Source organism: Heptranchias perlo, chromosome 4 (assembly GCF_035084215.1).
Source record: "Heptranchias perlo isolate sHepPer1 chromosome 4, sHepPer1.hap1, whole genome shotgun sequence".
NCBI lineage: Eukaryota > Metazoa > Chordata > Chondrichthyes > Hexanchiformes > Hexanchidae > Heptranchias > Heptranchias perlo.
The window spans coordinates 69146091-69165768 of record NC_090328.1 but is presented as its reverse complement, the minus strand read 5'-3'; the positions used below and the strand labels follow the sequence as shown (position 1 = coordinate 69165768).

The 19678-nt window shown below is 41.0% G+C and overlaps 2 protein-coding genes across 7 annotated transcripts in view; one reads left to right on the top strand and one right to left on the bottom strand.

The window, feature by feature from the left end:
* The window catches only part of ostf1 (osteoclast stimulating factor 1), a 91773-nt gene extending 86183 nt beyond the window's left edge, over positions 1–5590 (bottom strand). The window contains exon 1 of the mRNA XM_067983095.1: positions 5415–5590. Within this exon, the coding sequence (XP_067839196.1) occupies positions 5415–5448 (34 nt within the window). The 5' untranslated portion in view covers positions 5449–5590. The remainder of the gene's footprint in view (positions 1–5414) is intronic.
* Positions 5591–5632: 42 nt separating this feature from the next.
* Positions 5633–19678, top strand: part of LOC137321001 (nicotinamide riboside kinase 1-like) — a 31877-nt gene continuing 17831 nt past the window's right edge. For 3 of the 6 annotated variants that reach the window (XM_067983094.1, XM_067983092.1, XM_067983088.1), the window contains exons 1-4: positions 5633–5702; positions 11344–11433; positions 16529–16649; positions 17891–17996. In XM_067983094.1, coding sequence (XP_067839195.1) covers positions 17968–17996 — 29 coding nt within the window. In that variant the 5' untranslated portion in view covers positions 5633–5702; positions 11344–11433; positions 16529–16649; positions 17891–17967. The other 3 variants (XM_067983089.1, XM_067983091.1, XM_067983090.1) reach the window with 3 other exon arrangements.

Sequence of the window (19678 nt, the reverse complement as noted above, 5' to 3'; positions counted from 1 at the left end):
ATCCAATCATCTCTCATAGTTCTTCCCTCTAACACCAACAATCAGCCATATTGCTCTCCTCTGCACTACTTCTAGGAACTGAACTCTTATGTCACAGTGACCAAAGTTGTACACAATGCTCTAGATGTGCTCAGACCAGGTTAGGTTACAGCTTCAGCATGGCCTCTGGGATTTGAATTAAAATTATTTGGTAATATAACCCATAATACAATTTGCTTTGTTTATTGTCACTTGTTATAAATTCACAGGTCTACAATAGATATTCTTGAGTTCAGTGTCCCCAGTCACTCTCATTAGCAGATCTTGCGTCTCCTATGATCTCATGAGCATCTTTACTGCCCAATATCGAATAAACAATAGCATGAGTTGGGGATGGTAACAATAGGCCATTTACGGCATGTATTGGATACTATGATCATGCACATGCTGGCACTTGTATTCCTGTCTTTTCACAAGGCAGATTGACAAACACTTGAAACAAAGACAACAGTGAGCCAATAAACTTGTTTATTTTACATGAAATATATGAATGAACAGAATACAGCTTTCACACTGAGATTCATTTATTTCCTATCACTATCTCACCACAAAAGTAATAAATGTACACGATCCTGCCCCTGTTATGGGCTAAACTCATTCACAAGTTAGCAGTCCCTGAACTAACTATCACTAACCTTTTCTCATAGACCATGCAAGTTCATGGCTGAGTCGGTAACCTCAGAGCCTCCTTGTTGCATTTTAAGATTAACTTCGAGAAAGAGAAAGACACAAATGCTGACCTCTGACCCCCTCCCTGAACTCTGAGATAAGGACTACTCACCATGGACTACTCCTCAGAATCAGTTTCTTTCTTGGACACACGAATCTCCATCAAAGACGGGCACCTCAGCACCTCACTCTACCGCAAGCCCACGGACAACCTCACGATGCTCCACTTTTCCAGCTTCCACCCTAACCACGTCAAAGAGGCCATCCCCTATGGACAGGCCCTGCGAATACACAGGGTCTGCTCAGACGAGGAGGAACGCGATGGACACCTACAGACGCTGAAAGACGCCCTAGTAAGAACGGGATATGACGCTCGACTCATCGATCGACAGTTCCGACGGGCCACAGCAAAAAATCGCATAGACCTCCTCAGGAGACTAACACGGGACGCAACCAACAGAGTACCCTTCGTCGTCCAGTACTTCCCCGGAGCGGAGAAACTACGCCATGTTCTCCGCAGCCTTCAACATGTCATCAATGAGGACAAACACCTCGCTATGGCCATCCCCACACCTCCACTACTCGCCTTTAAACAGCCACCCAACCTCAAACAGACCATCGTTCGCAGCAAATTACCTAGCTTTCAAGAGAACAGCGTCCACGACACCACACAACCCTGCCACGGTAACCTCTGCAAGACATGCCAGATCATCGACACAGATACCACCATCACACGAGAGGACACCACCCACCAGGTGCATGGTTCATACTCCTGTGACTCGGCCAACGTTGTCTACCTCATACGTTGCAGGAAAGGATGCCCCAGAGCATGGTACATTGGCGAGACCATGCAGACGCTGCGACAACGGATGAACGGACACCGCGCAACAATCGCCAAACAGGAGGGTTCCCTCCCAGTCGGGGAACACTTCAGCAGTCATGGACATTCATCCACCGACCTTCGGGTAAACGTTCTCCAAGGCGGCCTTCGAGACACACGACAACGCAAAATCGTCGAGCAGAAATTGATAGCCAAGTTCCGCACCCATGAGGACGGCCTCAACCGGGATCTTGGGTTCATGTCACGCTACACGTTACCCCACCAGCGAACAAATGTTATCTGTTTTTAATATAACGGGTCAGTTGCTGTCTTTTCTATGTTTCTACCTCTCTATCTCTGTTTTTTTTGTTTGTTGTTTTTTTTTTTGGTGATTTGTATATTCTGTGAGACCTGGCAGGTAACACCTGTCTGTCTGCACACTGATTGCCTTGGCAACGGGCAGTTGAAAAAACTGTCTGTACTCACCAAGCATTGTTCTGTGAATTATAAATGCGATTTCATTTCGAGGATTTCATTTCACATCGTTCACCTGACGAAGGGTGAAGCCTCCGAAAGCTTGTGAATTTAAAATAAAATTGCTGGACTATAACTTGGTGTTGTAAAATTGTTTACAATTGTCAACCCCAGTCCATCACCAGCATCTCCACATCTGAGATAAGGATTGGTCCAGTCAACTCACAGCAGCTAATTTGCCTATTTCGGTAATCCCCGAATGAAAACCATTCTTGCATTAAGGGTGCATACCACAAGTTGTGCTCAACAACTTCCCATTGTCTCAAAACTAATGTGATATGCCAGAGTGCACAATTTTGATAGCTGCTTCATCTAGTATTCCACCTAATTGTCCTAATCAACATTTTAGATGGTTTTGTGCTTCTCTGTGAGTTAACCATTTAAAAATTCAAACATGACTGTATATCAGTAACATAGACTAAATCAAAATCCCTTCTAAACCAAATAGGTAAAAATACAAGATGTTACACAGCCTCAACACTGTTTAGACAGGGTGAGCGACAAGTCAACTAACACCCCAGGTCTCAGTATTTTAGCAAGTTCCATCCCACCCATGGAGTACTTGTCTCTGATTTTTTATTTCTACTATATGCAGTACCTTGCATTTGTCCCTTTTGAGCTTCATTTGCCACTCTAAATTCCGGTACAAACCCTACAGAACTCTCTTTGTAAGAACTCAACTTCCCCCTCTGAATCCATAGTCCCCCTTAGCTTTATGTCATTTGGAAATTTAACAACTGTCCACATATACTTGCTTTCTTCAAATCGCAACACACATTTGTAATCAGAAACAGTCTTTCTCTGTTTCCACCCCTGTCCTTCAATGGTATAGGTGCCTTTGCTGCTAATTACTGATCTAATATGCAGCATTTACACACACAAAGGGAAAAATACACACATTTGCACTGAGACACTGTGACTACCACGCGCCCCACCATTTGAGCAATATTGATGTTAAATAGAAGGAGTCGTACAACACCAGGTTATAGTCCAACAGCTTTATTTGAAATCACAAGCTTTTGGAGCTTTGCTCCTCCACCTGACGAAGGAGCAAAGCTCCGAAAGCTTGTGATTTCAAATAAAGCTGTTGGACTATAACCTAGTGTTGTACGACTCCTTACATTTGTCCACCCCAGTCCATCACTGGCATCTCCACATCGATGTTAAATAGAAACAGTATTCATGGGCAAAAATTCATTTTTAAAAAAAAACCTTATTTGTAACATTTTCTTAGCTCCAAAAACTAACAAAAGAAAGACTGCTTTAGACAAATAGCCATGACTAAATACTTCTCCCTCAAAAAAGTAACATCAGCCTGGGTGTTCAGAAGAGGAGAATCACTTTGAATGTTTTCTCCCCAAGAAGTGAGGTTTAACATTTTGTTCAAAAAAAAAATCTGCTTGGAGGTCTGCACTGTTGGGCCTCCTGGCTGCAAGAACAGCTTAGATGATGTGCACAATGTCCATCTCAGAACAGCTACCAACCCACGGCTGAAATGTAAATATTTAAGATCAGTACCATCTAGGCAGCCAGCTGGAAATGAAGTCACTAAACAGATCTTCTGTAGCAGGGAGATGCAACATTATCCACAAGTGTCGGTGATAAAAGATTCCCTGCCACATTTGGCCCCAGTTAATTTTGGAGACAGAACATTTCTTACTGCACCCTCCCCTAGGTTCCACTAGCAAAGGAATTTGGTACGCACAAGTTATTGATGTGGATCTGGCCTTTTAGCTGGGGTACCAGAAAAAAATAGGTAACAGTTGTGTATCTCACATAGCGAATTAGTGAGAGTTAATGGGGATCATTCACCACCTCCTAGGGATATTTGCACATGTAATGTTAGAATGGCTTCCATTCATTGAGCACATCCAGAGTCTTAGCTAAACAGGCAATTATAGGTGTTATTGTTCTCAAACCATGATGGGTGGGGGCAGTGTTGAGGTTTGATTCAAAGTGGTAATTTTGACTGGCAGCAAAAGCAAGCTATTCCCTAACACAAAGAGCATTTTAAAGTGAGGTAAGCTCATTTCAATGGCAAAGTATGCTTAATTTCTTACTTTTGCCATAAAAAACAGGTAAATCTATGAAAATTGTATTCTGTTCATTTACATATTTCATGTAAAATAAATCAGTTTGTTGGTTTACAATTGGCATCGTCTCGCTAGAGTGCTCGTCAGCATCCCTCCAGAAGAATTGCATTTGGCATCATATGCAAGATCACAGTATCCAGTATAAACAATGAGGGGTCTTATTGTTATGTCCCAGGGCCACACTTTTGTTTACCTAGATATTGGGCAGTAAAGGTATACTCCTGATCATAGCGGATGGAGAGTCCGCTTATGGAGTGTTCAGAGACTCTGATCCCGAGAGAATAGCTAGTGCAAGTCTGAAATTACTAACAGTGGTATTTACATGATTAAAGAACTGGATTTAGGTGGCATCAGATTTTATTTTGACAAAGAGATCAGAACAAGCACATTACATAACTATTGGACTTTTGAACCCAGGTAAAAATCAGTGTGGTCTACATCACACTGAGCGAGGAAACCCCTCTCAGTTGTCACACAAAATACTCTATAACTATATGAGTAAATCACTTAAAAATGTCATTAAATTAATGCTAGAAGTCATATTTGAACAAAACCCCACAATTATGATTGCCAGTGGTAGCCCACAAATGTCAGTAGTGCCGGCACAAAGAATTACAAACAGGCATTTGAAAAAACATATTACAGATCCATTCAACCAACAGGTCTTGGATGATGTTTTATGGTGACACAAGGTCACAATTTGACACTAGAAATAAGTGAGACTTGGCATATGATAAGGCCTAATGCAAATTGGAAGTTATTTAATATTTTTAATAACGTATATATTATACCCAGAGTGGATCATAGAATGTAGAGGGAACTTGTCAATCACAGATACAGATGGCTCTTTCTCCACCCCACCCACAGGGCTGAGCTGAGTTGCACTTATTCCAATTAAGTAGGAGAGGAACGGGAAATCGACGTTCTAACACTATGAAATTTATCCTTGTTTATATCCAATTTTTTAACTTTTATTTTTCTGAGAAAATATCAATATTGGTGTATGACTGGGAAACGATTACTTTTAAAAATAAAAGCACATCGAATAAAAAATGTTTAAAACATAAGATAAAAAAGCAGATTCAGTTAATTTGATGATTATAGTGATGAAGGCTCAGAGGCACAATGCCACCTTAAAGGAAAACTTCAAATCCCTCCCAGGAGAGTTTTTACACTAATTTCCCGTTGGGAAAAAGGTCTGAAGTCATTTGCTCTGACTTCTAACTTCACATAATCATGACCGCAAAAGGCGTCCTTACCTGGCTTGGCTGGTTTAGGCGGCGGTTTGGACATTTTTGCTGCAGTTAGTTTGTAATTTTTTTAAAACACAGTTAAAAAGTTTGATCCTGACACAGCGTAACCAAAGGGTTTAGCACCGGATTGAGGAAGTGCTATCGAGCCGTGACCCAGAGCGCGCGGGGAGGAACCAGGAAGAACGGTCCACGAGACGCCCCGCCCCCCACGTTGAGCGAAGTGACGTCAGTCACGCGACCGCGGCCCCGCCCCCCGCGCTGTCAGACTGTGACGGGAGGGCCCGAGTGATTCAGGTAACGAACGGCAGGCTCACGAGCTCTGGTTAAAAGGCACAAACGGTCGGTGTTCGGCCGCGGAGCTCGAGCTCAGTGGAGGTCAGCGGCAGGCGGAGATGATTTCTGCTCCTCCTCCTCCTCCTCCTCCTCAAACGGAGCGGAGCAGCGCAGCGCATGGACCAACTTTAGTGACTTTGCGGCTCTCAGGTTTGGTGTCCAACTGGGTTAAACCCGTATCGCGTGAGTGGCAGGACCCCGCTGTTTATAACGGCCGGGGTGGTTTTCGAATTAGTCACATTCTTTCTTTCTTGCGTTTGTTGCACGGAGCTCGGGGACTGTCTCCGGTGTCCCTCGGCTCCTCTCTGTCACAGCGCTGCCCAGGACAAGGTGCTCGATAAACAGACGAGGACGGTGTGATTGTCACTGGCCATGATGTGGAAATGCCGGTGATGGACTGGGGTGGACAAATGTAAGGAGTTGTACAACACCAGGTTATAGTCCAACAGCTTTATTTAAAATCACAAGCTTTCGGAGCTTCGAAAGCTTGCGATTTCAAATAAAGCTGTTGAACTATAACCTGGTGTTGTACGACTCCTAATATTGTCACGGGGAATGCGTTGTTCTAGGTATTGGGAATAAAGAGGTGAAAGAAGTTAAATGGTGGAGACAAATTGAAACGAATAGTGGAAAAAATTACATAAAATTGTATATGGGAAGATTTTATATAATTGTGTTTGATTAAAGGGAGTGGAAGTTAAAATCGTAAGAAATAGTATATTAAAATATAAAGAAAGAAAAGACTTGCCTTTCACAGCCTCAGGAAGCCCCAAAGTAGTTTACCAATGAATTATCTTTGTCTTTGCTGCTTCCCTCTCTTCCCCTAACCCACCAAGCCAAACTTCCCATAAGGTTCTTCCCTGCCTTAGCCCTGAACTTGCATCTTTCTCTAGTTTATCTCCTATCACCCCTCGTGCCCTCTGAGTTCATCTTGTCCATGAGACCCACCTCCTGCTTCCTTGACCCTATTCTCACCAACCTGCTGACGGACCACAAAACTTGCCTCCCATGTTAGTTGATATTGTTAACAATTCCCTCTCAGGTACTACTGTCCACCCTTTTAAATCTGCCATCTCCCCCTCAAAATCCCACCCTTGACCCATGTCCTTGCAAACTACTGCCCCATTTCCACCTTCTCTTTCCTCTAGTCCTGGAATGTGTTGTCACTTCCCAAGTCCATGCCTATATTTCCTGCACATCCATGTTTGAACCCCTTGAATCATGTTTCCACCCCGCCACAGATCTGAAATGGCACTTATCAAAGTCACAAATGACATCCTATGTGACTGTGACCACAGTAAACTATCCTTCCTCATCCTTCTTGACTTGCCTGCAGCTTTTGATGTGGTTGACCACACCATCCTCCTCCAACACCTCTCCTCTGTCACCCAGCTGGGTGGGACTGCTCTCACCTGGTTCCATTCTTATCTATCCAGTTGTAGCCAGAGAATCATCTGCCATGGCTTCTCTTCCCGTTTCCAGACTGTTACCTCAAGTCCCCCAAGGATCTATACTTGGCTCCCTCTTACTTCGCATGTACGTGCTGCCCCTCAGCTACATCATCCGAAAATACGATGCTAGGTTCCACATGTACGCTGATGACACCCGGCTCTACCTCACCACCACTTCTTTCGACCCCCTCCACTGTCTGATCTGTCACGCTGCTTATCTGAAATCCAGTCCTGGATGAGCAGAAATTTCCACCAACTAAATATTGCGAAGACCAAAGCCATTGACTTCGGTCCCCGCCACAAATTCCATTCCTTAGCCACCGGCTTCATCTCTCTCCTTGGCCACTATCTGAAGCTGAACCTGACCCTTTGCAACCTTGACGTCCTATTTGACCCTGAGATGATCATCCAACCACACATCTGCTCCCTCACCAAGACTGCCTACTTCCACCTCCGTAACGTTGCATGTCTCCGCCCCTGCCTCTGCTCATCTGCTGCTGAAACCCTCATCCATGCCTTTGCTAGCTCTAAACCTGACTATTCCTATGCTGTCCTGGACAGCCTCCCATCTTCCACCCTCCATAAACTTGAGCTCATCCAAAACTCTGCTGCCTGTATACTAACTCACACCAAGTCCCGTTCTCCCATCATCCCTGTGCTCGCTAACCTACATTGGCTCCTAGTCCGGCAAAACCTCCATTTTAAAATTCTCATCCTTGTTTTCAAATCCTTCCATGGTCTTGCCTCTCCCTTTCTCTGTAACCTCCTCCAGCCCTACAACCCTCTGAGATCTCTGCATTCCTCCAATTCTGGCCTCTTGCGTATCCCCAATTTTAATCGCTCCACCATTGGTGGCTGTGCCTTCAGCTGCCTTGGCCCTAAGCTCTGGAATTCCCTCCCTAAACCTCTCTACCTCTCTGCCTCTCTACCTCTTATTCCTTCTTTAAATGCTCCTTAAAACCTACCTCCACCTGTCCTAATATCTCTTTATGTGGCTTAGTGTCAAATTTTGTTAAAGCTCCTGTGAAGCGCCTTGGGATGTTTTACTACGTTAAAGGCGCTATATAAATGCACGTTGTTGTTGTTGAAGTGGAGTCACTGATGTAATGTAGGGAAACACGGCAACCAGTTTGCACACAGCAAGGTCCCACAAGCAGTAATGAGATAATCAGATATTCAGTTTTAGGGATAAGTATTGGCCTCAACACCAGGGAGAACATCTTTGCTCTTCAAATAGTGCCATGGGATCTTTTACATCCACCTGATGGCAGATGGGACCACGGTTTAATATCTCATCCGGAAGACGGCACCTCCAACAGTGCAGCACTCCCTCAGTGCTGCACTGGAGTGTCAGCCTAGATTATATGCTCAAGCCTCTAAGTAATGTATGTATTCTGTGTGTATTTTTATATTACTTGCATTTGATTTAATTTATATGGAGTATATTTATAAATATGTATAATAAAAATATTGATAGAATTTTGTATTTGGTCTGGGTGTCAGTTTTTGTGCTGGTTAGACTGTGTAAGTGTGAAGTCAGATAACTAATGGTTGGAAAAGGATAGTTTGGATTGAGGTGGGGAGATATGAAACACTGAGGCAGGAAAGAGGATGAAACAATGGGGGGCTGCAGGGTGATTGGTGGTAAAATTTGAGTGGCGGAGAGTGGTAAAAGATTTGGAAAGAAGAGGAAAGTAAGGGATTTCAGAAAGTTTGATGATGGCGAATGGTAACCACAGAGGAATTTGATGGAATGAGGTGTGAGATATGTTCAACACAAGAACACGAGTTTAAACAAAATCACCAGAGTGGGAGCAGAAGTAAAAGAAACAAACTCTAGGAACAAGACTTTTTTAAAAAAAACACACATCTATACTTAAAAATGCAGAAATACTGGGAGTGGGAGTAAACACACAAACATGGCAGAAATTTTAAGACGACCAGAGGGGAAACAGGACTAAAAAAAATGAAAGCAAAAACTGAGAACGAGAAGTTTAGATTGTGAACCTATGGGGACACCAGCTAGCGGTCCAAGGAGACTATCTCGAATGCCGTCCTTTGTGACTGACTGACTGACTGTGGTGCACTATCCCTCCTCATTCTTCTTGATCCCTCTACAGTCGACCATACCATCCTCCAATGCCTCATCTCTGCTGTCCAGTTGAGTGGACAGCACCCGCTTGGTTCCATTCTTTCCTATCCAATTATAGCCAGAGCATCTCCAGCAATGACTTCTCTTCCCATCCCCATGCTGTTACCTCGAGTCACCTAAGGATCTATCCTTCACCCCATCCTCTTCCTCAGCTGCATTCTTCTTCTTGGCAACATCACCTGAAGACGTGGGATAAGATTCCGCACATATGGAGACAACACCCAGCACGACCTCTCCACTGCCTCTTTCGAGTCCTCCACTGTCTTGTGTCGTCAGACTTCTTGTCCGACATCCAGTCCTGGATGAATTGCAATTTCCCCCAGTTAAACATTGGGGTGACTCCCTTGCCATAGATTCCATTCCACTCCCCGGCCACTGCCTCAGGTTGAACCAGACTGCTCGTCTAAGTCACAGTCTGACGAAGTGCTTATTCTACCTTCACCTAGTTGTGGGAAACCTTTGCATGTACGTGAGATATCCAGAAGCCAAAACACAGTGACAAAGGTTCTCTGTTCAACTCTTGAGCCCATTATATTGATCTAGAGGATTATCTTTGGATGTTGCCGCCAAGAAAAGGATAACAAAAGGGAATATGAAAAGGTTAGGAAAGAAGTCAAAAAAGAAAATTAGGAAGGCAAAGAGAAACGACAAACTTAAATTATCGAGGAATATAAAAAGAAATAGTAAAGTATTCTACAGACACATAAATAACAAAAGAAAAATCAGAATAGTGATAGGGCCACTAAGGGATACTCACAGATAATGACAGTGAAATGGCAGGAATATTACATAATTACTTTGCCTCAGTATTTACCAGGGAGACTAACATGGTGGGCATAACATTAGAAGAGGAGATCCAAAAAGATATAAAGACATTTAGAATAGAAAGGAGGGAGATAATTGATAAACTAATCAAACTTAGAGAATAAAACTCCTCGTCTGGATGGATTGCATCCATGCATATTTTTTTTTAAAAGTTAGGTAAGAGCTTGCAGAGGCACTATTACACATATAAAAATTAATTAGAAAAGGGAATAGTGCCAGATGACTGGCAGACAGCTAATGTGATTCCTATATTTAAAAAGGGAGATAGAAGTAGTCCAGGAACTATAGACCAATTAGCTTAATGTCGGTGGTGGGAAAGATAATGGAATCCTCACTCAAAGATGTAATAGACATCTAGAAACTGATATAATAAAGAATAGTCAGCACAGATTTCAAAAGAGAAGGTTATGCTTGACCAACCTTATTGAACTCTTTGAAGAAGTAACAGAAAAGGTAGACAAAGGTAATGCAATAGACGTGATATATTTGATAAGGTACTACATAGAGTATGTGGAGTCGGGACAAGTAGCAGAATGGATAGCACGCTGGCTACAAAACAGAAACGATTTTTGAGGATGTAACTTGCAGGGTAGATAAGGGGGAACCAGTGGATTTGGTATGTTTGGATTTTCAAAAGGCAGTCAACAAGGTGCCACACGAAAGGTTGCTACACAAGGTTAGGGCTTGGGGGTAATATATTTGCATTGATAGAGAATTAGATAACAGACAGAGAACAGAGAGTAGGAGTAAACGGGTCATTTTCAGATTGGCAGGTTGTTCCTAGCAGGGAGCCGCAAGGATCGGTGCTTGGGCCTCAGCTACTTACAATCTAAATGACTTGGATGAAGGGATGGAGTGTAATGTATCCAAGTTTGCTGGCGATACAAAGCTACTTTTTAAAAATGCGGTGACTGTTAATGACTGCGAAAAACAACAAAATATTAAATTTTTAAAATGTGGAATGTCAAATTACTCTTTTTGATTATTAAAATTAAAAAAAACTTAACTACTGTAAGTTTCATTAAATTAAATCATTTGCTTGGCTTTTTATAAGATATGTTAAATTTTTATTTAAACTAACATACAGAAATTTACTTTAAATGAATGATTTGTACTTGCTTGTGGGCGTGACTTTTCTTGATACATTCTGTGGGTGTGGCTTCCATTCCCACAGTCTCTATTGATATGAAGGAACCTGTGCTGAAATCACAGCGCTCAACTGAAAAAAATTGAAAAGGGAGCAAGTGGACGTCTGAGACCACAGGTAAGTTTTTTCGTAGTCTTTTGGACAGCTTTGCCACGCCAGTTGGAGCAAGTTCCTGCCTATAGAGTCTGCAAAGGGATATAGACAGATTATGTGAGTGGGCAAGAAGGTGGCAGATGGAGTATAATGTGGGGAAATGTGAGGTTATTCACTTTGGTAGGAAGAATAGAAAAACAGAAGGGTCAGAAACTATTAAATGTTGGTGTTGAGAGAGATTTTGGTGGCCTTGTACACGAAACACAGAAGGTTAGCATGCAGGTACAGCAAGTAATTAGGAATGCAAATGATATGTTGGCCTTCATTGCAAGGGGGTGGGAGTACAAGAGTAAGGAAGTATTGCTGCAATTGTATAGGGCTTTAGTGAGACCACACTTGGAGTACTGTATACAATTTTGGTCTCCTTACCTAAGGAAGGATATACTTGCCTTAGAGGGGGTGCAACGAGGGTTCACTAGATTGATTCCTGGGATGAGAGGGTTGTCCTATGAGGAGAGATTGAGTAGAATGGGCCTATACTCTCTGGAGTTTAGAAGAATGAGAGGTGATCTCATTGAAACATATAAGATTCTGAGAGGCTGTTTCCCCTGGCTGGAGAGTCTAGGACTAGGGGGCATAGAGTCAGGCCATTTAGGACTGAGATGAGAAGAAATTTCTTCACCTAGAGGGTTGTGAATCTTTGGAATTCTCTACCCCAGAGGGCTGTGGATTCTCAGGCATTTAGTATATTCAAAGTTGAGATCGATAGATTTTGAACTCTTTGAATTTCAAATATAGTTAAGTGTGAGGTGGTACATTTTGGTAGGAAGAATAAGGAGGCCACATATTCTTTGGGGAAAAAATGTCTAAATGGGGTAGAGGAGCAGAGAGATCTGAGGTACAGATATACAAATCACTAAAAGTAGCAATGCAGGTTAATAAGGCCACAAAAAAAAAACAAGCACTGGGGTTCATTTCTAGAGGGATAGAATTGAAAAGCAGAGAAGTTATGTTAAACTTGCATAGGACCTTGGTTAGACCACACTTGGATACTGTGAACAGTTCTGGTCTCCATATTATGAAAAGGATATAGAGGCAATAGAGAACTGAAAGGTTATACCTGTGAGGAAAGATTGAACAGGCTGGGTCTCTTTTCTCTAGAAAAGAAATGCCTGAGGGGTGACCTGATAAAGGTCTTTAAGATTCTGAAAGGGTTTAATAGGATAGATGTAGAGGAGATGTTTCCACTTGTGGGGGTGACCAGAACTAGGGGCCATCAATATAAGATAATAAATAATAAATCCAATAGGGAATTCAGGAGAAACTTCTTTACCCAGAGAGTGATTAGAATGTGGAACTTGCCACCACAGAGTAGTTGAGGTGACTAACATAGATGCATTTAAGGGAAGCTAGATAAACACATGAGGGAGAAAGGAATAGAAGGATATACTGATAGGGTTGGATGAAGTAGTGAGGGAGGAGGCTCATGTGGGACATAATCACCCGTATGGACCTGTTGGGTTGAATGGTCTGCTTCTGTGCTGTACGTTCTATGTAATTCTACATAGATATTAAGCAAAATAAAACCACACTCCAGGTAATGGATAGCGAGGCTTTGCTAATTGTGATCTGTGACAGAACCTGAAGAAAATATCTTGTGTAAAGAACCCAACAATAGTGCTAGCAAAAGCTGGGATTGAATATCACTTACAGACCAATGGCTATTCAAATGTTCTACATTTAAAGTAAATTGAACAATAGCAAACAACAGTATTTTAAAATATGTGTACAGGGACTCAAAGACATAACCCACGGTGCCTGTTGAAGCGCCTTGGGACATTTTTCTACGTTAAAGGCATTGTATAAATGCAAGTCGTTGTTGTGGACAGAGAGCTATAATTAGCCTGGTTATTATAAGAGTAAATAAGACAAGGAACATAGGTACCAGTTATTAATTCTGAAACTGAAGGCTTATAGCAAACACTGCAAACTTGAGGGGAGAAGAAATACTCATTTGAGGTGGAGGTACAATAGGGAGTGCAACAACACAGAAAGAATGCAAATTCAAGGCAAAGGAGAAGGATCATTTGAACTACCAGAGAAAGGCATATCAACAGCAAATCTGGTAAGTGAGAGTACTGTTGATCTAGCCCATAACTTGGCACAGAATACTTTCACTAAATCCAGTCTAATACAAAATTTTAAAGAAGGGATGACTTTTTTTGAGAGTGCCTAAATTATTTGCAAATCTATAATAAGTGGAACAAAGAAGTTTGGGCCGAAAGACTCGTATCATCAATTAACAGTAAATTGCATATTGCATTTTCGCATAGATCAAATGGATAGTGAGAGCTATGAAATTGTAAAGTACTATTATTGTTTATGATTTAAAGCCTGACGTTTAAGAAGTTACAGAAAACGCTATGTGGGATTTAGAGAGAACTCGTCACAGGGCTGGAGGATGTTTGGAAATTGTGTTCAGACGGGGAAAATGTAACAGATTATAAGAGACTGTATCAATTAATGTTAAGGAGTCAGTTTCTGGAATAGGTTGCAGAGTTCCGGTTGCTTAACCAGGAGACCATACATGAATGAGCTGATCATTCTGGGGCCTTGTGAGTGCTGGGAAATCATCACATGGGTGGGAAGTCAGATGTTCCATGTCACCCGCCAATGAGCTGCTTACTGAGTCAGTTGACCATTCCATGAATCTGTGTTGGCCCAGCCGAGCAGAACATATAAGAGCAATGTGAAAGAGATTAAGTGATAAGAGTGGGTCACAAAGTCAACAACTAGTGGTCTTTAAGAGGGTCTGCAGCGCAGTCAGAGATACCGAGTGTGGCCATAAGTTACGACACTGCTGGTTGTGCAGTGACCACGGACGTGGGAAAGTTGACACGATTCTTACACTGTTACATGGAACATGAGGCAAACAAAGTGGATGCATGACGCATAGTATTTTCTTATACTAGTGCAACCGCTTCTGATGTGAATTGACCAGTATGCGAAGGGCAGAGTTGCTTGAATTCAAGAATTTACATGGACCCTGGGTGTAACCTTGGCTTGAGTTTGACTGGAATTTGCTGAGTGGACAGGAATGAAAGAAAGTAAGGGTTTCGGTGACCTTTCCATTCTAAGTTTTTATAGGGAATGATATGGTTCTTGAAAGAGTAATGGCGAAATTACAGCAGAAGACCGAGAAATTAGCCCAGCACAGTTAGTTATGCCAATCAGTGACTGTATACTGCAAGATCAAAGGTTTAACCCGCCTGAACAGAGTCAGGGGCTAGCATAGTTTCAGCCCGTTGCAGCTCCAAACGCAGCGGAGACGTGAAGCAGCAGCATGTTGTAAGACAAAAATTGTTTGGGATCGATCTGTCTGGGGGAGCCTGGTAGTGCAAATTGAGCAGGACTGGAGAGGTACACCTGAACACAACTTTGGTTTAGCATCTCATGAAGGATGGCACCTCTAACAATACAGCACACCCTCAGTGCTCAATTGAAGTGTCAGCTTAGATTATGTGGTTAAATTCTGTGTGTGGGCATGAATCCACAATCTTTTGACTCAAAGGCAAGAATGCTACTAACTAAGACAAGCCCACACTTAGCACTGGAAATAAGGTTTGTAAGCTAATAAAGATAAAATAAATCATCTCTCCAGTGTGTGTTTGAAATTCCTCCAACACATTTCCTCTTGGAGGCCTGTATTTTTCTGAGAAGTCTAGAACTTCAGCTCAAGGAGCTTCAGAGTTATCAGGTTGGCTGTATGGAGAAACTTTGAGTGGAAGCAGACTTCACCTTGCAAATCTACTGCTGCTTCTCATGATTAACTTTAGCTTGAGTCTGTTTCACTGTAAGTAATCACTCTGCAGCAAAATAGCCAATGGTGAGACAGATTGTTACCATTGTATCCTGATCAACTATTTGGGATTTTGAAGGAGCTAGTTTGTTGTAGTAAATCTTTTCTGAATATAAGTTGAATTTCTGGAACAGGCAGGAACAACCTGCTCTGGAAAGCATTTTCCCAGTTTGGATAACATATCATACTGCTAAATTAAAAATGTACAATGATCATTGAGCAGCTCCGCATCAAAAAAGCAAATAAAAGAATAATCTTAAAATGAAAGCTTTATTCTTAAAGCTACACAACCTATACTCAACTCAAAATCCAAACAAAAGTAAATAGCCATTGTAAATTCAAGCAATGCAGTTGGCAAGGTGTTACTAATAAGTTTGCTCAAAATGATACATTGTTCTATGTAAGGCAGATTATGGTTGAACCCTGCTGGAGGTGAGCATACACAACAAAGAGTGAATATCAGTGGTAATAGTGATGCAAGATCCCATGCACATCTGTAATTCATCATCTTGTATCCATTTCTTTGTAATGGCATCTACTTTGGTTCTTGAAAAATTAATGGCATTGTACCAGGGTTCATTGACATGGATCAGGAATTTGTTAGAAGTGAAAAGAACAAATAATATCTTATGTCAAAGACATAGATCAAAATAGACATCTGAAATGGGAAGTTTAGAAGCACAGAAAAATAATTTACATGATCTGATATAAAAATATCAGCAATACTATGATTTGTGAGAACTATGGGATTATAAAGCAGCTTGCAGATGTAGAATAACAGATGGTCAGTGAATTTCAGCTATCTATGTGCTCCCAAGATGGTTTAAAGCTAAGCTATGCAGAAGTGGTTAAATCATAAGTACACTTACAACTCCCAAAATGTGTTTAACTAATTTGCTGCTCTTTTGCATATCATATTCTACCCCCCCCTCCCCCCACTTGTTTGTGTTTATGAAAAACAGCTGTTGGTGTGACAGCACAAGAGAAAAGTCTGAATAACAGTGGGCATAAAGTCATAAGAACAGGAAAAAGTTGACATCTTGCATCAGATATGCCTAATTACAAAAAGTAATCTGCAGGCTCTGATGTACAAATGTGGAATAAGCAGGATATCATTTTTGGAAAACATAAGGTGATAAAACCTCTAAGGAGGGTTTCTATATGGGAATCCATTACAGCTGATCTTAAGAAAACAAAACTAAAATGTCATCTGTTACCAGTGCCATCGCTCAGACTGACACCACCCTTGTAATTTTATAGGTTTTGGTAAATTGTGGTACACTTGAAGTTGAATTGTCGATCCTCAGCACAAAAACACTTTTCCATGTTCTTTTGCTCCATCGACTTCAAGGAGTCCGAGATCAGAAATAAGATGGAACAGGTACAGAATAAAGCTCTACTCTACTCTGTGCTGACATTTTTAACCTGCTGCTCCCCTGTCATTATTGCCCTACTCATCAGTAGATAATGAATAGTTCTTTATACAGCACAAGTTACCTTTGGTAATGCATCTCAACAATTTTATTGTAATATTAATTGAGTCCCATTGCGTTACATATAGGGAGTCACGGCCAAATGTAGTCTTCAGGTGAAATGAGGTTTGAGGGCAGGGGATAATTGGATTGTGCTGCACAGATGTAATTCAGCCCCCATTTTAAAATCATACATTGTCATTGTTTTTATATTTCCATAATGAATTCTTAAGCCCACATTTATAATGGAAACTGCCTATGTAAACTTGTCACAGTATAATTACGCTTGGAATCAGTGGTGGCACTGCAGCATCTCCATTGGCAGGAAGGTGTAATTAGAATGCAATACGTTTACATAGAGAGTTTCCATTATAAATGCGAATATAACAATGCATAATGGAAAAAAGTTGATAGGCAGTGCACATAGATGTAAGATTTTTAAGATGGTATATTTATTTGGACAAATGTGGTTTTCACAGAGTAGTATATGCATGAATTTTCATCATAAACAACCTGCAGTATATGGATGATTAGGCACCATATTCCATAATTTAAAACCAATGGGCAAATGAGGCAGAAGAGTTGCACAACATGCAGTAGGACCTATTCTTTCTTTTTTAGTTAGTTCCCCATTGTGGGGATGTGGCAAGCAGAGACCAGTTACTTCCTCACTGGGGTACAGGGGAGTGGGCGTTTGAAAATTGGAGGTTTGTCATCGTGGACCAATCTTTCACACCACCTAATAGCAAAAGTCTGGGAGCAAATCGCCTGCCAACCTCTCACCTGGGTTTGAAAAATGGCACAGGCAAACAAAAAGTTGAGAACAAAATAACAGGGAAAGAATATAAGGAAATACCATAGCAAAATAAAACAAACACAGTGGATGAATGAAATGGAGGAGGTTCTGGATGTGGTGAAATTAATTACAGGTTTACTATAGTGCATGTTGTGACAATTATAAGGTTATTTTTATCCTGTCAGCAAGGTTATTTTACCCTTTCATCCAAAGAAGGGTTTGAGTACCACTGATCAAGGTACTCAAAGATAAAGAAAGTAATGAAGTGAGAAAGTAACAAGCAACTACAGATTCAACATAATATTGTAGATCTTACAAAAGTACTAGAGCAGAAATATTTATATCTTTTTTCAGGTAACAGCAGGACTTGTGTAACATCATTTCCTGAATTCAGTAGCAAGTTTTATCAGAGACCTATTTCAAAGCAAAAAATGAAAACACTCATTGTTGGAATTGGAGGGTAAGTATCAGTGAATTTAAATTACTGTTGCTTAGTTTATTACTGTGTACATGAGGACAGAATGTATATATGCTGCTGAACTTACTTTCTCTGTATTTACTTTTGTCACTCTTTTGCTTGAACTATTTCTTCTCGAATTATTTATTGTACCTACTGCAGCTAATGGGAAATTTTTTTGATTTCATAGCGGTTGAGAGCTCCCCAAGTGATTCAAGGGCATGTTATAAGATATATTTAAACTGCACTTTTGCTCGTTATACAGTATAGCTGGAATGTTACTGAAAATTTTTATGATCTCTCAGAAGTGAATTCTTGCCATCATTTTTTTCATCACTGAAGGGTTAACTGTTTTATCTGATCTAATACACTAATCCCATCGGCTACATTTGTTTTTCAAATTTGTACTTAATTAATTATTTTGTTGTGCATATCAAGGTGAAATAAGGGCATTACTTTGGCACTCAGCATCAGCATCCAGTTCAGGTGTTGCATGGGTGAAATGGAGCTCAAAGTGTACATTATCTCCAGTAAGAACAGAGAATGCTGATAATATGCAGCAAGTCCATTAGCATCTCAAATGAGAAAAGACCATCGATCAGAACACACAAAAACAACTTTGCTTTTCTTTTTTCCGATGCTGACGGACCCGCCCTGTATTATTAGCATTTTCAAATTTTTATTTCAGATTTTCAGCCCTTTCAGTTTTTTTTCTTTTTACCTCTACGTTATCTTCAATCTCAGAAAAGCATCCTAATTGCAGCGTGAATTTTTTTCTAATTTCCACATCAGGTATTTTTATGTGCTCTGAGTGAAATTTACCACTTTGTTCCAATTTCTGATGTGCCGTCAGCAATTGTTTTTTGCCCAGAGCTTTTACCTGCTATGATCTGGCTTTAGGTTACCCAAACTAATTTGCTTCATACCGTTACAGTTGAAGGAGAAAGGAGACTTTCCAGATCCTGGCTTGAAAGTGCCTTATCCATTGCATCAACAAGTTCCCTTCCCCACCCCCACCCAAGATCTAGTACAATTATATTCAAAGCCCTTCAGTGCACATTGATTTAATCAATGTCTATTGCGAAAATGGCAGACCTGTGGAAATTAGAACACACTGGTGGTGCTGACTCTTCCTCTATGGCTGCTCTTGGATCAGTATAGTATTTGTACCAATTGATGAGTATTCAGAACCTCTTTATAAAGGACTCATTTAAATTTAATTTCTTACTAATTACTAAAACATTTGAGATAAATACAGATAAAAGGTAGAAATTCTGTATGCACACTTAAACTGGTTTCACTGCATTTCAGTATTCAGAATGCTTTTGCACCTGTTTAGAAATACCTCAGATAGCAGTTGCTTTTTTATTTGTTCACAAAATAGTGATGGTTGAAGGCAGCCATTCAGCCCATCTTAATTTGTTGATCCAGAACAACCTTATACTTTACCCATTGCTGTATATAATTGTTTGTTAAATGATTCCAGGGTTTTCGCCTCCACTGCTCTGTTCGGAAGTCTATTCCAAATGTTGGTCGCTCTCTACGTGAGGAAGAAACTCTTTATATCAGCCCTAAGGTTACCTATTACTGATTTGAACCTGTGAGCCCCTTGTCCAACTCCCACTGTTCAATTTAAAATAGTAGACCAGATTAGCCTTTTCCATAACATTTACTATAATATACTT